The sequence below is a fragment of the Cladophialophora bantiana genome (genome assembly GCF_000835475.1).
Source record: "Cladophialophora bantiana CBS 173.52 unplaced genomic scaffold supercont1.32, whole genome shotgun sequence".
Classification (NCBI taxonomy): Eukaryota; Fungi; Ascomycota; class Eurotiomycetes; order Chaetothyriales; family Herpotrichiellaceae; genus Cladophialophora; species Cladophialophora bantiana.
In genome coordinates this window covers 20,939-37,921 of record NW_015971606.1, presented here as the reverse complement: position 1 = coordinate 37,921, position 16,983 = coordinate 20,939, and the positions used below count along the sequence as shown (strand labels likewise).

Sequence of the window (16,983 nt, the reverse complement as noted above, 5' to 3'; positions counted from 1 at the left end):
AGTTGAGCACACAGGCGCGCAAATTGGGATAGGAATTTGGTCAAAAGTTATCCAGGGTAGTCCCCCATCCTCTAGAATCCATATAGACGGTCTATCGTCAGTACGTTGAGTGTCCATTGCTGGAAAGAAGGAAATCAGGAGTGGTGCTGGAGGACAGACACTCTACGAATTAGACATTAGTACGTGGCGGGAACAGTTTGTCAGAACGCTGTTGGCAGTGGGGAGGTAAGGGTGACTAAAGGCGCCCAGCTGAATAGTAGAAAGGGGAGAGGGCGCCTGTCTCCACCGCAGCCAATGTGGCACATTAGATCAGTCAACACCTCTTGATAACACGAGCGCACGCGTAGCGGAATCCTCCGGCGCCTCTTCTGGCGTCCAGACCAAGATACACTATGGTGCGATAGATCAGAAACCCTAGGCATCAGTACAGGAGCAGGGGTCGACCACGATCATAAGCTGGTCTGAAACGGGTGCCTAGCCGGGAGACAAGTATAGCCGATCACTGAAGATACATGCATATTGCGTCGATCCATATTGGTTTGTTCAGGTCTTCGCGTACAAATTGTCGCAACGACATGCAGAGATTCTGTTGGACTTGGACGTTCTGGCCGAAGCATACCAGGCTTATGGTCGCTGATCCAGGCTTATCCCAAGCATATGAAAGTGCGACATACTCAGGACAATTCTTGATATCGTACACGGTCAAACTTCCTGTTAGTTGGTCTTCTCGCAGGTCCAAACTCAGAAGTCGGATGTGATCCCTGGATGGTAAACCTTGATAAGTATAAGGAGACGCCATGGCAGTTTAAAAGATGGGCAGAACAGGCTTTGGAGGTTTCCTGCTCATGGATTGGCAGGGCAATCAAAACTCAACAGGCGTCGTGCTTGGAGGACCGACCAGAGGAGACTACAGGTCCAAAATCTGTGCATTTCCCCGGATCTTGCGGATGACATCGCCAAAACCGACAGCTCGGCATTGTCGGTCGGCCTTGTCGCCGTGGCTGTGGAGGGAAGTTTCCCTAGTGATCAAGCGAATCTTGCTCTGGACCGCAACTGCCGTTCGGAGGAGAAAGACTCCCCGGCCGCTGCCTTCCAGATTTGGAATCGAGCCGTGCATTGTCTGGTGCTGTCTTGGGTTCGCGGAGAAGAACAAGGAGATCACTATCAGCTATGTCGTCGAGAGGGGACGCTGTCGATGAGGACGGCGGGCTCGGCCCGGTTGGCGAAAGAGACGAAACTCATCGTGCTACAATAAAATGACACCTCCCTGCCTACTCACCTGCTCTCCAGCCGGTCTTTAGCCACATAGTCTCTCCGAATGGAATGAATGAACGGGGTTGTTATGGCAGCCGCTGGATACATATATCAAAGCCGGGTCGGCACTCCCTCATTCCGCATACAGAGTTCACAACGGCTCCGCCCCTCGCAGCAGCCAGCTGGACGTTCTTCGCATGGAACCATTAAATCTTGGGTGTAAGGATTGAGGTTAATAGGTTGGAGAAGATGTGATTGTCAGCTAATCTAATGCACAATCCAGGTATGTCGTTTCGTGTCAGTCCCCCTATTCCTCTTTGGCAACTTCATCATACCCTGATGAACCCCCGCAGAATCACGTAGTTCTGCGCCGCTTGTTCCGGGCATGTCGCGACCAAACGGAATATTCAGGCAATCGCTCATCAATATCAATGTGAGTCTTGCCCCCTCCGAGAAGCCACCGCGTCAACGAACCATGGCGCCAAGAACTTACATATCATATATGCTGTGAATGGCCAGATTTTTGAAGTCATTCCGGACCTGCATCAGAAGAATTTCCAGTTCTTGTCAGCTCATCAGCCGATAAAGTCACAGAACATTCGGAAGCTGGGTCCATGAGTCTCTCGTGCAGCTGGACGATGTCGAGATGGCCAATTCATTTCTGCATGCAGAGAAACACGGAGAGCAAGGGAACTAAGCTTGGTCCTAGCTTATTCCGAAAGGACGAAGAGAGGGAAGGGCGGAAGGGGGAGAAAAGGAGGGAATACGTCAACACTGGCTCACCAGCTTCTTATTCTTAGGTCAGATTCCCACTGGGATTGGATTGCAAACAACCTGCACATGCACATGCATCGAGTCAGTCAATGTGCCAGACTAGAACATGGAATTGTGAGAGGATCAAGAGAACGACTGGCATTGCTGACTGGCCGTGCTGACCGACTAACATTTCTGTCGGAACTGTGCGATGTGAAAGAAGGTAACAAGTCTTTGAAGCAGGCGGTGAGGGCGTACGAAGAGGAAATGAAGCCTCGCAGTCTCAGGGAGATCAAGGTCAGTCTGATGCAGAGCTGCATGGTGCATAACTGGGAGACTCTGATGAGTGCACCCATGATCAAAGCTGGGATGCACGCGTACAGGGAGGGAGTCAATTGCAACGGCGAAACAGCAAGCGGCGGCGAGGTGAATAGTGTGACATAGTCAGTTGCTTGACAGAAACGATTAACCGGTTCAAGGGGGAACAAAGTGCCACATCCCCTGCCGCCACGTAGGAAGCTTTTGCTCTATATATATTTCTTCGATCGGGAAATTGGAAACGGCAAAGCATATGTAGCAGTATGTAGCTTAGACCTTGTGGCCAATAATCTCTCTCCCGCGTAAGATGGCTTTTCACAAGCCTCATCACTCGAAGAGGCCGATGGACCATGGGAAAGGCCTTCCCATTCGAGCAACACCAGCCGGCTCAGGTTGCCAACGCGGCCCGAAAATCAGTCAAAAACGCCCAGAACATTCTCTCGCGCCAGCCTTGCTTCTTCCAGTCGTTGGCGGTGAGGGGGAACAAATCGGCCACACCCCGCGCGGTTGCGTCGTGGGCGTAGATGAAGAGCACGTTGTCGTCCGCGTCGGCCTTTTGCGCCTTCTCGATCGTCGCAATCGCCTCGGGGATCGAGAGGCCCATGGCCGGGTCGAAGAACGGCCTCGTCCCCGGCGGCGACCTGCCCCGTTTCTGCTGGATGGCTTCGAACACAGCGCCCGGACAAGGACTATGCATTGCTCTCGTCGGTGCATATAGCCCGGGCTGCCAAATGTCCCTGGGCAGCGGCTTGTACGCGGACGGTCGGATCTCGCCGCCGTGGTGGCACAGGTCGCCGCCCATGAAGATGAACGTGTCCGGCTCGCAAGTTGTGCGGGCCAGGCCGCAGACGTGGCCGACGGCGTGGCCTGGGGTGTCGAGGAGGTAGAATGAGCCATCGCCGAAGAAGTCGTTGGCTCGGAAGTCGCCGATCTGGAGCGTTCCGGGTTCGCTGAATGTGATTTCCCGTAGCTCCCGTCCTCTAGTTTTTGAAGTTGAGGATTAGATGTGGTGAGAAAACAGCTTTGCATATTCCTTTTCTGAGGGACTTATGGAAACCAAACACACAGGAGCTTGCCTTCTTCTTTTTCCTGCGCAGCTGACTTGGACTTACTTGAAATCAGATTCCCGCACTGGAGAATCTTGCTTGCCAGGATAGCCCGGCATAAAAGCCTCCTTGAATCCCGGGCCGACCACCACTTCGGTCGAGGGAGGGAATGTGGATGGGTCGCCCAGGTGGTCCCAATGCCAGTGACTAATTCCCATCAAAAAGAATTAGATCACGTCTTCACAATATCCGTGACGAGTCAAACATCAATCACAACTCGTCGCCTCCGAGGACACTCTTAGAGTGGATAGGGAGTAAAAACACTCACCTCCAGACGATACTCCCGATGCCCTTCAAGTCCACCCCATTCTCCTCGAGGACCTGACTCGTGTGCTTCTCGGCATAGATTTGCCACCCCCGAGTCCTCAACGCCTCGCTCACGGCAGGAGCAAAATTCTCCCAGTCGGGCGGCACGCCCAGGTCAAAGAGCGCCTTCTTTCCCGTAGTGCTGGACTCGACCAGAAACGACCAGGACGGTATCTCGGGCATGGTGTCGAAGCCTGGCATTGGCGGTTCCATCAGGTAAGACACGGATATGCGCCCGATGCGGGATGTGGTGTCGATGATAGAGACCGTGGCTGTGGCGCCCGAGGGAACGGAGAAGAGACTTTTGATAGAGGAAGATGCCGCCATGTTGAATGAAGGTGTGGCGGAGGCTGTGCTTTGGTTGATGTGATCTGGAATCTGTTAGCCTTTAGTGCAATTGGAATGACATGAGATTCTACTGTTCGGGATTATTTGAGAGGAGAAGGGGTGAGAGGAACTGTTGAGAATGAGCGATACGGTAGTATTTCGATACTTTGATGCGGGGTGAAGCAAAGCAGAAGCGGGGAACGTTTTCCAAAGTCCCTTATTGATGCAGCCTTGTGACACATGGGCTCAGCCTTGCGGGCTTTCGAGACCGCTGCCCCATCCTCCTTAAGCCTCAAGCCCACCGACGGCATGCTGCAAAGCTTGTTTGGCCTCTGCTCTGCTCTGTTCAACAATCTCTTGCGCCGAATCAACGGTCCGCACCAGCCCTACGGCACTCCCTGCATACGCCGTCATTCTCCCATCCTCTCCCCATCCAATCGACCCGTTCTTGATTTGTTCCTGGAAGATCTGCTTGTTCTCCTTCAAATGCATCCCCGCCAGATCATCTCTTACACTTCCATTGATAATCGCACGACCGTCATATCGCTCCGGCCAATCATCCCTCCCTTGGAGTCTGTCGAATAAATCGGTGCGGATGGTGCTTTGGCCGCCGTCGGAGACTCGCAGGACGTCCTCTTGGTATCCCTTTTTGATCTCGGCCTCGTTACTGGCGAGAAAGCGTGTGCCCATCACGACACCCGCCGCGACGCCTGTAGCTAATACCGCAGCAACTCCTCGACCGTCCGCAATGCCGCCGGCGCCGACGAGCGGGATTTCGGACCCGATTCCTCGCAGTGCATCCGCGACCTCCGGGAGCAACGAAACAACACCGGCGCCCTTCCTCAGACCGTGCCCGCCAGCATCGATCCCCTGAACGACCAGCACATCCGGCGCGTGCTTGCTTTTCGCTGCGTCCACAGCTTCAGCGACGGAGCCGATTTGAATCCATATTTTTGTCGAAGGTGACTCTTTCCGAATCCTCGACGTCCACTCATCTAACTCAGATTGGCCAGATACTGGAACAAATAGCCATGCTGCAGCAGGCATGTATTTGCGTATAGTTGCAGCTGCGACTTCGAGGTCACCATCGAAAACCTGGAATCCTACGCCAATGGGTAGGTTGTCACTATCTGGAGAATCTAGAGGAGTAGAGTCGGAGACGGTGATGGGCTTCTGGTTCAGTAGACTCCGTGCTCTCTCAAGCTTGGGATCTAAATCTGTAGGACGTACACCTGGGCCGATGAAGCCGAGACCGCCAGCGCGAGATGTTGCAACTGCGAGATCCGGACCTGCGAATACGCGCATAGGCGCCGAGACGATGATGGGGGTTTTGAGGAAGTTGTAAGTTGCCTTGAGGCGTTGGACTGCTCGGGAAGCAGCCATGACGATCGTGACCTGGTCGATGTGCAACTGTGAAACTACAATTTAGATGCTTGCATTCGTGTCATCGAAGCTTCTTGCAGTCGGACTCCCTTCCGCCGCACGAGGATGCTCTTGATATCCATCATTCTGTAAGCGCGATCGCTTAACATGATCGGACCGAAAGTCAGCCTTAACCAAGTTTGCTGAATGCATGGGAGGCAAGCCTTTTCCGCGGTATCTGAAGATTCACACACGAGCCTAGTTTTTTGAGTCATTGGCACTGAGGTAGCGAGGTAGCGTTGCTCGTAGACGTATGTGTCATGAGAGGTTGAGGTTTGATGACAAAGCGGCGGGGCTCAAAAAGCAGCAAGAGGAAAATACTCCAGCCTTGTCCACGATACTTCCGCGGAGAGGAACCCGACATTCTTTGCTCATTCTTTCGAAGAAGCTGCAGTGGTTGTCGTGTCCGATCGGTGGTCAGGTGTTGCAGGTTGCCCAATATTTGATGTTTTGGTGAAACGCACGCCGTGCATATCAAAGGGATGAAGAGACATCCCTCGAAACCATCCGCATCACTACTCTTAGCATCACACCATGGCATATCATCCATCCGACGATCCAGATCTCCTTGCAAGACGGTCCACGAAGCCTTTGAAGCCCATCAATCCCAGCCAAACAGCCTCTTCGGTTCTGATCGTACGACTACCCTGGCCAGGTACTAAATTGACCCACACGTCGAACAATTCCTTGACTTTTTCTCCAGCGAGACCCATTTCTCGACAGTTGGAGTCGTTCTTGGCTGCGGTCTCCAGGCCGGCCACGCCACCGAAGACCATTAGCACGTGTTGGTAGCTAACTGGGTCAAGCATGGATTCTTCAGCGAGCACGTCTTTTAATGGCCGCCCTCTTTCCGAAGTCCCGATCGAGATGTCGTAGCCTCCGTCGTAGGGGCATTCAGTGAATACATCCGTGAGGGAACTGCATTGTCGTACGGTATAGCCCCAGTAGTACCCCTTTTCTTCCCGCGGAGCATTAGGTGAGACGGCTTCAGCGGTTTTGGAAGCCATATCTTTCAAGTGGACAGTGACTCGTGTGTTGGATGGAATCTCCACCCCGGATAGCGCTAAAAACCCAGACAGGCCAACGTCGACCAATGTCCCCTTGCCGTCAGCAAGGGCAGTGGCAGTGATGCCTTCGCGATACTCGCACCATTCGTGCGCGCGCAAATGATGCGGCATATCCAGACTGGGTAGTGTACCTGCGGTTCGAAGATTAGGGTGCATCGTGAATAGAGCTTTGCGGAGATGAGGTGGCGTTTCCAAGTATGAGAGCAGGTGAGCTAGAAAATGATCTGGGTGGACGAAAGCTGTGTATTCGTTTTCCCCAATTGCCGGCCGCTGTTGCTGAGTTTCCGGATCCTCATCGTCGAAGATGACTACTTCGTCGACGCAGAATACCGCCAAAGCCCTCGCAATCTGGCCTGCTAGAAAAGTTTTTTGGTCATGGGATTTTGCATTGCCAATGATGCTTCCAGGTAGTGCCACTGACAGTGTGTGCGATCGGCCGCCTGTGGGCTGGAACAGGGCGGAGGGTTTGGTTGTATCAACTTCGTATCTATCGACACGATCATTTTGCTGACGAGTGTCTAGGCTCGCTTTCGACTTGTTTGCGGACTTCGTTTCCCCTGATTCGCGTTTTCGCTTCTAACCGAGTTTCAGTATGGGGCGGTTGGAATAGAAAGCAGAGTTTTCCATACCTTTTCCTTAGGCATGCTGTTCCAGAGACCTTCAGGCACTGAGCAAATTTCAAGTACCTCAGTCCTGCTTAGTGGCACGGTCCATATAGCGGTGAGATATTAGGTTCAAAGCAGTGGCTAACAATAAGCTGGTGTTTTGTGCTGGAACCTCAGCTTGCTCAGCCTTCTCATTGCTCAGCCTCACTGCAAAAAGCCGCGCCAAGAATGGCTGCGCGTCCGCCATGGTGATTGGTGGAAACGTGATGCCCAATGAATGCCCTGAGGGGAAAAGGCTGCAAGGGCTGGAAGGGACAGAATTCCCTGAATAATTTCCAGAAATGGATCGAGAATGAGATCAAGATGCATGCGAAAAGGAGCCTCTAAGTTGCCACGCTGCTCCGATCCACCACCAACTCGTGCTCTATTCAATAGCGGCGCATGCGATTTACTTGTTACTCAGGCTGCTCAGTGCACAACTCGACCGCCATTGAATCTTTCTGCGCTGCCTTCCCCTCTCCATCCTGAACCCTCAATCGTCTCACCTGCGCCGATCCAACATCCGCATTCCCCTTCGTCTTCGCATTTCTCTCATAATCATGAAGATCGGACGCCGGCGCGCCCAACTCCTCCTATTTCTCCTCTCGGCCGTCGCTTTTTGCGAAGCTTCGGCCTCTGCACAACCAGCGGACCTTTCTGCCAGCACATTAGGAGAAGTAGTCGCCCCTGCAGGAGGAGTCGCCGGAAAGCCCTCTCCTGTGGGCACCGAGCATGCCCCCGTGGACGGGAAAGATGGAATGCCACATGAAGGCCCCTTTGTTGAGACAAACGCAGAGAGAACGAGGAAGAAAACGCAGGGTACTGCCGCCGATGACGGGATTCCGGTAGAAAATCCAAAGTTCAAGGAGTCTTACAAGGATCTCTCAACAGATGGCGATCTGCCCAAGACAAACGACGCGGTCATGGACGAACGCGTCAAATCAAACCCCGTTGAAGGGACCAGAGGGGTGGAAGGAGGCATATCTGAGAAATCCAAAGATCCTAAGATTACCGAAAAGAGGCCCGATCCTCCTAAAGACGCGAGACCTATTCCGCATAGCGAAGTTCTTGGGATGAAAGACGCCAATGGCGGAGAATCACTGCCTCCTGTTGACGAGGAGACGAAGAAGGTTCTGACGGTATGAAGAGAGAACACGGGCCATCTGATGTTGATGTATAATACTGACACTCGTCGAACAGGTCCCGGATGACCTCCCCAACAAACCTCATGACATTCCTCATCCTGAGAATCCATCCTCTCCCAAAGACACCATCCTCTCTTCTGAAAGCACTACCAACCAGCAAACCGCGAGTAAACCAAAAGATCACGAGCCTGCCGTCATCTCGCCCATGCACTCTCTCCTGCTCTCTTTTACCATGATCATCTTCTCCGAGATTGGTGACAAGACATTCCTTGTCGCCGCACTCATGGCCATGCGCCATCCACGAGTGGTTGTTTTTACAGCCGCCTTCTCCGCACTCATTACAATGACCGTTTTATCCGCCATGCTGGGACACGCAGTTCCAACATTAATCCCCAAGACAGTGACAAACTTTGCCGCCTCCGGGTTATTCTTGGTATTTGGTGTGAAAATGCTCATGGAAGCCCGCTCAATGTCTCCCGATGAAGGAGTCAGCGAAGAAATGAAAGAGGTGGAAATGGAACTAGAAGAGAAAGAGCATCAGCAGGCGAGGAGGATGTCGAGGCATCGAAGAAGATCATCCGCCATATCGCCTTATGCCCTCGAAGCAGGTCGCGGCCCAGGAGGAAGAAAGAACACAGACTCACGGCTCCCTTCACCACCCGAATCCCCAGCATCCTCACGCGATGCATCTCCTGCCCGTCAATCATCTCTTCAAAACATCCTAAGTGGAATTAACAATCTTTGTTCGCTCCTCCTTTCTCCAGCGTGGGTGCAGACTTTTGTTATGACCTTCCTCGGAGAATGGGGTGACCGCTCTCAGATCGCGACGATTGCGATGGCCGCGGGTCAGGACTACTGGTGGGTTACGGCTGGGGCGCTTGTTGGGCATGGTATTTGTACTGGAGCCGCCGTGTTGGGAGGAAGGGCCATTGCTGGGCGAGTCAGTTTGAAGACTGGTAAGTTTAGCCACAAGTATAGTTTGGGAGAGATTGAATGATTTGCTGACCGGTGGATGAATAGTTACCATGGGTGGAGCGATTGCATTTCTGGTCTTTGGGGTGATTTATTTGCTCGAGGCTGTGTATTAATTTCCCACGAATGCGATCGTCGCTACGCCCGACATGTCCTGCCTGAGTGGGGATTTCTCCCCAGGGCTTTTGGACAATGGAATTTAATCGCCCAGTGCGGTGCTCTTCTGACAAGTGGCGGCCACGGAGCTCTCATGGTCTATCATGGTGGCTTCGAGAAGCTTGATGTCCTCGATGGAAGTGAGACAGAGGTTTTACACAACAAGATCAACCGAGCATCATAAAGCAGCTGTACGCACGCGCTGGGAAGGCTTACTCCCGAGGAGCCTCAGGCGCACGCCTGCTGGCTGTGAGTTGGTCTGTTGACTTCGACGAAGCAGACAACAAAGCCGTTTTGTACAGTATCTATCTTTCTCACACACCACCCTCTGTTTTTACGTTCCAAGGTTAGCATGGTAGTCTCGGTCTCGGTCTCGGTATCTCCTGCCTCCATCATGACCAAACATTGAATGCGGACCCTGTTTCGTTCCTTGCTTTCTTGCTTCGTTGGTTCCTTTGTTTTGGTGGGAACCAACCAACCAACCAACCAACAAGTGTAAACTTCGGTCGAAAGCGCATTTGTTCACTTGATAATACACCAACGGAGTTGTCACGTTTTAGTTACTCCCTCTCCTCTTTCTTTCTCGTTTCTTGTTTCCTCCGTTCGCTAAGCTGGATTCCATCGTGTCTTCTCGAGGCAGTTTTGGAAAGGCGGACCTGGGTGACAGGTGACAGGTGTTGCTGAAAACGGGCCTGTGCGAGCTGGCGGGCGTGAGGCGATCTATATGTATGTATTCATGCATACCTCCGCCAACGTGCTTCATCCACTGCAAATTTGAGAAGGTCACGGCAATGAACAGTTGATGGAAAAGAAATTCATTCATCTTTCGTATGGGGTCGAGGAATGGATCCCTGGGGAGGAAGCTCTCAACCGGCTTTACCTCACAGCCCCGATTCCGCCACACAAGTCTCCGTGATCGCTCCCCTTCAACAAGAGAATAGGAACCTGAACACCCCAATCCAAGAATTGTAGGTCCTACTGGACTTCTTGTTGAACGCCATACCCAAAACCCACACCCGACTCCAATAACCCGAGGATGTATCCCTTGATGTAATCCTGAGTGTGATGTCGAGTTTTCTGCACCGAAACTAGCCTCAATCCCAAGATCCCAACGGTTTCATTACAACGCACATCCCACAAAAATGCAGAATTTAACACACGTCCCGAAGGTAAAAGTAGCACAAATTCGAACCCCATGCTCGATGGAAGTCAGATAACGGAAAGCGGAGTGGAACCAGGTAGACAGAATCTAGTGAGCCTTCTAGATCGCAGCGATTTGATGAGCCAGGACACCGGACAGATCAAATGAGAAGCCACTCAACCTCTCTGCTTAGGCCGAGCAAGCATGTTCAAGCGGCTGAGACTCAAAATCCCTCGACCACTCTTGCGATCCTTTGCGTTCTGCTTCGCCATCTCACGCGCAGAACTTTGTCTTGATTTCTTCACCGGACTCGCCCTCAATTCCATCGTCGTTCTATCCGATAGGTCTCCTGTTGCTGGCGCCGTCCGTGCCCGCTTTCCACCTCGCTTCTCGTCTTCGTCTTGTTCTTGTTCATGTTCATTGCCGAATCGAGAGCTGTCGTGCCAGCCGCCAGGGAGACTAGGCATAATTGACACACGCCAGTTCTCTTTGCTGGCTTCTTTATCCATACTCTGGTGATCATCGGACATAGTAGATGCTCGTCGACGCTTCTTCCCTGGCAACCCGTGTGGTACGGTCTTGACGTCCGCATCTTCGAACGGTTGGATAACATCTGTAACACCAGAAGAACGGACCCGACGGATGGTGGACGGGGAAGGTTTTGAGAAGCTCATATGGCTAGGAGACCTAGCAATCTTGTGGGCTTGAGTGGTCGGATCAGCGTGGTTGACTATAGTGTTTACAGACGTCAAGGTCGAAGGGACACTAGAACGGGAAGGATGATGCAAAGTTGTAAATATGGACTTGAACTCTTTTGACTCGCGCCGGTTATGTTCCTTGGCCTTTTCAGCAAACGCATTGTCGACCTTGGAAAGGGCAGCTGGGCTCGAGGATGGATCTGGTAACGCAGGGTACTCGATTTCACTTGATGCATCCTCCCAAGCACCGTCGTCTTCGACAGTATAAGCAGCCGGATCATAGGGCACGGCTGGTGCAATCGGCTTCCCAGGGCTGAGTTGCGGCAATTTAGCCGGACTAGGACTTCCAGCGGCCAATTTGACAGCATACCTAGACTTGACGCTAGGAGTGAAATCAACTTTCTTGAGGGAGCCATTCGCGGATGTCGCAGTGTTAGGACGCATAGGTGTTGCTTGCCTCTCCTCGATCAACGATGCAATATCGGTCTTGCGTCCGGATCGGAGAATGGATTTCAGACTGGAGAATTTTGGAAGTCTGGAAGAAAAGCTTGGGCCACTGCTTGTCGCGGCATTCTCCGTAATTGACTTTGATAGTGGCTCATTGTTGAGAGCTGATGATGAACGCGCCTCGCGTGGCAGTGGAGGAAGAGGTCTTTGAGCCTGTAAGGTTTCCTTTTTTGGCAGCCCAGACGAAGATTTCGTGCCGCACTCTCCATACGAGGTAGAAGGTCTACTATTTGGTGCAGTTGATGTGGCTCGCAGGGACTTCGCTGAGGTGGTGCGGGTAAGTTTAGACACTTTGTTGGGCGTGGCAGTTGGAATCTGACTTGTTGTCGCTCTAGCTATGGAAGCTTTGGTAGGCGATAGAAGGCTGCTTGAGACGGGCCGTGGTAAAGTCGAGGGGCGGGCTAACAAGGGCTGTTCCAATGGTCGACTCGCAGATACGTCGTGGAGTTCGGAGCGTCGAGCACGTTTGGCAGGCGTGGTGGTCTCGGCGCGCTCCTGCTGCGCCGGAATGGACTTGAAAGGACTGATAGAGGTGGGCCGACCAAGGAACGGAGGTGGCTTTCGACCAGGAGTGCCCTTTCCAGCAGTTCGAGGTCGATCGGCTTCGTCGAGACCGGCCTTGGAACCACTTCTCTTCAATGATTGAGCTGTAGGCTGGGCAAAGCCTGGCTTCGCTCTGAAAGCTGATGGGTGATTGGCTATTGAGTCCATCTTCTTGAATTGGGCCATATGGATGTCGCTGAATCTTCCTGCTCTCCCCTTCGGTTTCGCGATTTTCCTTCCAGCGGCATTGGTGCTCCTGAAGATATCTTCAGCCTCTGCATCCTTTTGCTTCTGGATTTCTCTCTCCATTCGCATCTGAGCCTTGATTCTTACCGCCTCTTCCCGAACATTGTCCATGAGCTTTTGTGCCTCACTGCTCAGCTGAGATTCAGAGCCGAAATCGAAGTCGAATGTAGTAGAAGACAGGTTTGCAGGTGTGTTCAGACGGGCTTTTGACGGGGTGTTCTGGGCACTTGCGATGGAGCGGGGAGGATGGGCGGGCACATCGACAAAACCCATCTTGAGGCCGGAATCCGGTGCTTTGGTGGTTGTCTGGTGAAGGAGTTGAGGATGCATTTCACCGCGATCGGCTTGCGGTTCCGTCCGAGGGGTCTTCAGACCGGACAGTTTGGACAGTTGTGACTTGATCATGGCGGCCGACGCCGGGGTTGCAAGCACATTATCGATGGATTGTGGCTCGCCGACTTCTGGAGTCTCATCTCTCTCTACCAGAGATTCAAGCTGCACGGTGGAGATCCCCTTGCGAGGAGAGGCATGCTGTAAGCAACATCATTAGCTCCAAGCCATGAGAAATACCTTGGTTACATCGCAATGGACTGAGATGAAGAGTTGTTTCTCTGCAGATTGGCCAAACATTACCTGTTGCTGTGCCGCCTTGCTCAATCGAGCTGAGCGACGGCGAGGAGTGGCCATGTCTTGAATGTCCTCCCAAAGGCCTGAGGAATCCGAGGACGAGAGGGATGGCAAAATGAGGTACGGAGAAGGGTGGGATCTCGAAAATGACCCTGGCGGTGTGGTCTGTTTGGTGTGGAGGATTTGTGATGGCCAGATTCGAATGTTTGGTGGAGAGAGCTTGTGGTGCTTGGACGTTACTTCTTACGTCAGAAACATAAACAACCCGCCACAGCACTAGCCACTAAGCAGCCACTCGCCCAGGCCGCGCTGCCCCGTCCGAAACGCGCAATCACGTGCCACTTCGACCCATCGCGCCACAATTCACAACTGCACCTCGCGTCCTGCAACGCAACTCTGAAACATTCGTCGCCTTCGACCTTCGGCCATTGATCTTTCGGTTGCAGGTACATACCGGGTACTGCTTCGCGGCTTGTCATCTCATCTCAGCCATCTGCAAACAGTACTGTACATGCTCCCGTCTTGGGCCTCGACTCGTAAGACGCCTTCAACAACGATGTTGACTAACTCTTCCTCCTCATCTGTCCCTTCCTCGTCTGGGCTGTCGGTTGCGTCATTTGACGGGGCCCGAAGTTCATCCTCTCGAGGAACTCAGGTCTTCATGTTCCCTCGCCGCAACATCTTGCAGCATTCTAAAATGAAGCATCGTGGCCCGTACGCAGGACACCTGGCTCCCACAAGGACATTAAGAGAGCTTTTGTGAGGCTGAGTGGGCTTGACAGACCGGTAGCCTACTCTTTGCAGGCCCCGACCGTTGTCCTTAGCTTAGTAGTTGATGCTGGACTAGGACAATGCCTTTCGGCCTGGCGGCTTCCCCAGTTCGTTTGAGACAGCTCGCATCATCGATAACGTGCGGTTTGCGATGTGTGCCTCCGAGGTGGCACGACCAATGGCCTGCTGTGGCCCCATCATCCTAGCCTCGTCCATTCTCTCTCTAGCCACGCTAGGGCTGACGCGGGAAATGAAGGAGGATCAGCAATTATTACTACTCGAACTGGTCCTTGGAAGCACAAATCCCAGCAACAGCTTCCGTTCGTCTGATTCTCATTGCTTCTCTTTCTGTTGTTTCGTGCTCCGGCGTGCACTTTTGCGCTTTTCAAGTCTCCTTTGTTGATAATTCTGTCTACATCTGATCGGACAGCTGGCTGTCGCAATGGATACCTTTCAAGGCTCTATGAGCCATCGTTTTATGCTTCTCGGCCTTTTCGCATTGACCCAACTCGATCTCGTTCGCGCAGGGGTTTCCCTCGATCCAGTCACAAACTTTTGCAGGAGGATCGGACACAGCTGTTAGTACATGAGAACAGGGCGACCTTGGGCTATACTGAAATATTCTCAGCTGTCTACAAGAACCGCACACTATATATCAATGGTGGTCTCGAAACTTATGTGGATTTTGGAGCGGATGGACAACAAGACTGGAGTACAATTACCTCGGGCATCAGTGGGTCAATGAAGTCCTCTCGAATGTTTCTACTTCTCTAACAGGTACCTTCCCCAAGACGAAAACCTAATCTCCGTAGATATGAGTGCCTCCTGGGACTGGAAAACGAACGTATCGATTTCTCAGAGCGCCAGACACGAAAGCGGTAGCGTTGCTGGCATGCAATGGCCTGTTAATGTCCATGATGGCTCCCTCTTTGGAGGATTGGAGTCTTCGAGTACACTTTATATGTTTGGAGGGACAACCTCAAGCTTCAATCAGTCTTTCCCTTACTTTGAGATTCCGCCTACAACTCAATATGGCCTATGGACCTATGACATGAATGCCGACGTCTGGGCTGCTGTCGATACCTCGGGATCCTTGGACACAATACCGTCATGGGGAGCGAACGCCGAAGCTCCTGATCAGGGGCTTGCTTTCTACGTGGGTGGCCAGATCGATAGCGGAACAGCAAACACCACTCAATTGTTGGGTGATGATACCGTTGGCGTTGGTGGAATGGTGGTTCTCGACACAACCAGCAACGCCATCAAGAACGTCACAGTCGACGATGCCGTCAAGAGCAATCGCCAAGGAGCCGGGATGGTGTATGTTGACAACTTTGGTGACGCTGGAGTGCTCGTGCTGCTTGGTGGTGAGACTCAAGCGGACGGCCTGATCCCCATGGACGAAATCTGGGTCTTTGATGTCAGCTCGACAGACTTGAGTGATAATCCGTCTGTGGACAAAAACAAATGGTACCAACAGAAAGCGACAGGCAATGTCCCTGCTGCACGCGTGGATTTCTGTTTGGTGGCCGCACCTGCCCAGGATAACAGCAGCAGCAGCATATACCTGTACGGTGGCACATCTAATGGTACCATCTTCGATGATATCTATGTCCTTAGTCTTCCCTCGTTCACGTGGGTCCAAGTGTTCACCGGTCAAGATGCTCGGTGGAGTGTGACATGCCATTTCATCCCCCCGAGGCAGATGATCACTGTTGGCGGAGGAGGAAGTGAGTACTCCAAGCCAGTCCTATGCCGATATATTCAGCTAACGGAATCTTACAGAAAGCAGCAACATCTCTTCCGACTGTGACTGGGAACAGAAGAGCTTAGCCGTGCTTGATCTGAGTACTATCGGATGGGGTAGCGTTTTCGATGCTGCGGCACCTCGGTATGACGTGCCTGACGATGTTGTCGCAGCTATTGGAGGAGGGTGAGCGCCGCGACTCCACGAAGTAGCCTCACAAACTAATTGAGATCATCAGGCCAGCAGGGAATGCCACTAAGGTCGAGCCCGAGGGCGGATGGGCCGAGTCGGGGCTCAGCCAGCTCTTCACGATCAGAAAGACTGCGACTACTGCCCCCCCTCCGCAAAACAGCAGCACTACTGTGACCTATTCACCAACTCCCATTCCCACCGAAGCCCAAGACAAGAAAAGCAGCGGCTTGTCTGGCGGTGCAATAGCAGGAATTGTAATAGCAGTGGTTGCCGGTGTGGCAATCGTTTGCGGTGCCATCTTCTTCTGGCTTCGTTCTCGTCGTCAACACAGACAAAATGTGGGCATGGAAATACCGGAGAAAGATTCCCTGCCATCGTACAGCACAGCAGCTTCTCAGAATACACCGGAACTCGGTGGCACACCTCAGGCTGCAGAAATGCCAGCGAAGATTGTGCCTGAAGCTCCGAAATCCGATCCCCAGGAGCCTGTGGAAAAGGATGCAGGAACTGTGCAAGGACCTCACCCATCACTAAGACAAAATGGACCAGCAGAAATGGAGTGAACGGTCTATATCTTTGGCGCCAGTGCTTTGATGTTTGTGGTTGGGTTGTTATGCGAGCTAGCAATGCCCCTTTATGAGGATTCTTCGTAAAACAGGTACGGAGTTGTATTTTCGGACCCCTGGTTTTCCCGCTCCGGTGTCCGAACTTTGGTTTTTCCGTTACTGCCATTACTGCTGCTATGATGCAAGTTGCGACACCACCAGCACCACAATACCAGCAAGTTACTCCTGACATCTGCTCGTCATCATCCCCTCATTTCGGCACGCAGCTCTTGACCAGTTAAAGGGTACGTATCAGGCTTGTACAAGCTTGTACTGTGTCAAGCATTGACTCCTTTGCAAATACGATGCAAACGGCCGATGGCCTCTCCATCATGATTCCGTCTCCATGAGGGTCGCAGTGCAAGGCTGTCGTGACGTCGAAGACGGAGAGCATGACTGGTAATAGAATGTGGGCTATGGCATCATTATACACGCC

At 52.6% G+C, this 16,983-nt stretch overlaps 6 protein-coding genes across 6 annotated transcripts; 2 read left to right on the top strand and 4 right to left on the bottom strand.

The window, feature by feature from the left end:
* Nucleotides 1-2,713: 2,713 nt before the first annotated feature.
* On the bottom strand, nt 2,714-4,064 carry Z519_12648 (uncharacterized protein; the record flags this gene model as incomplete). Its single annotated transcript, XM_016770353.1, has 3 exons — nt 2,714-3,305; nt 3,438-3,578; nt 3,700-4,064. 3 exons carry the CDS (start codon nt 4,062-4,064, stop codon nt 2,714-2,716), a joined length of 1,098 nt encoding a protein of 365 aa, XP_016613404.1.
* Nucleotides 4,065-4,349: 285 nt separating this feature from the next.
* On the bottom strand, nt 4,350-5,447 carry Z519_12647 (uncharacterized protein; the record flags this gene model as incomplete). Its single annotated transcript, XM_016770352.1, has 1 exon — nt 4,350-5,447. One exon carries the CDS (start codon nt 5,445-5,447, stop codon nt 4,350-4,352), a length of 1,098 nt encoding a protein of 365 aa, XP_016613403.1.
* Nucleotides 5,448-6,028: 581 nt separating this feature from the next.
* Z519_12646 (uncharacterized protein) lies at nt 6,029-7,197 on the bottom strand (the record flags this gene model as incomplete). Its single annotated transcript, XM_016770351.1, has 2 exons — nt 6,029-7,129; nt 7,183-7,197. The coding sequence occupies 2 exons, from the start codon at nt 7,195-7,197 to the stop codon at nt 6,029-6,031; spliced, it is 1,116 nt and encodes a 371-aa protein (XP_016613402.1).
* Nucleotides 7,198-7,757: 560 nt separating this feature from the next.
* Z519_12645 (uncharacterized protein) lies at nt 7,758-9,430 on the top strand (the record flags this gene model as incomplete). Its single annotated transcript, XM_016770350.1, has 3 exons — nt 7,758-8,336; nt 8,398-9,298; nt 9,363-9,430. 3 exons carry the CDS (start codon nt 7,758-7,760, stop codon nt 9,428-9,430), a joined length of 1,548 nt encoding a protein of 515 aa, XP_016613401.1.
* A 1,357-nt stretch (nt 9,431-10,787) lies between these two features.
* On the bottom strand, nt 10,788-13,292 carry Z519_12644 (uncharacterized protein; the record flags this gene model as incomplete). Its single annotated transcript, XM_016770349.1, has 2 exons — nt 10,788-13,136; nt 13,239-13,292. The coding sequence occupies 2 exons, from the start codon at nt 13,290-13,292 to the stop codon at nt 10,788-10,790; spliced, it is 2,403 nt and encodes an 800-aa protein (XP_016613400.1).
* A 1,153-nt stretch (nt 13,293-14,445) lies between these two features.
* On the top strand, nt 14,446-16,505 carry Z519_12643 (uncharacterized protein; the record flags this gene model as incomplete). The annotated part of the gene is made up of 5 exons (XM_016770348.1): nt 14,446-14,581; nt 14,632-14,736; nt 14,795-15,733; nt 15,789-15,936; nt 15,989-16,505. 5 exons carry the CDS (start codon nt 14,446-14,448, stop codon nt 16,503-16,505), a joined length of 1,845 nt encoding a protein of 614 aa, XP_016613399.1.
* Nucleotides 16,506-16,983: the final 478 nt, after the last annotated feature.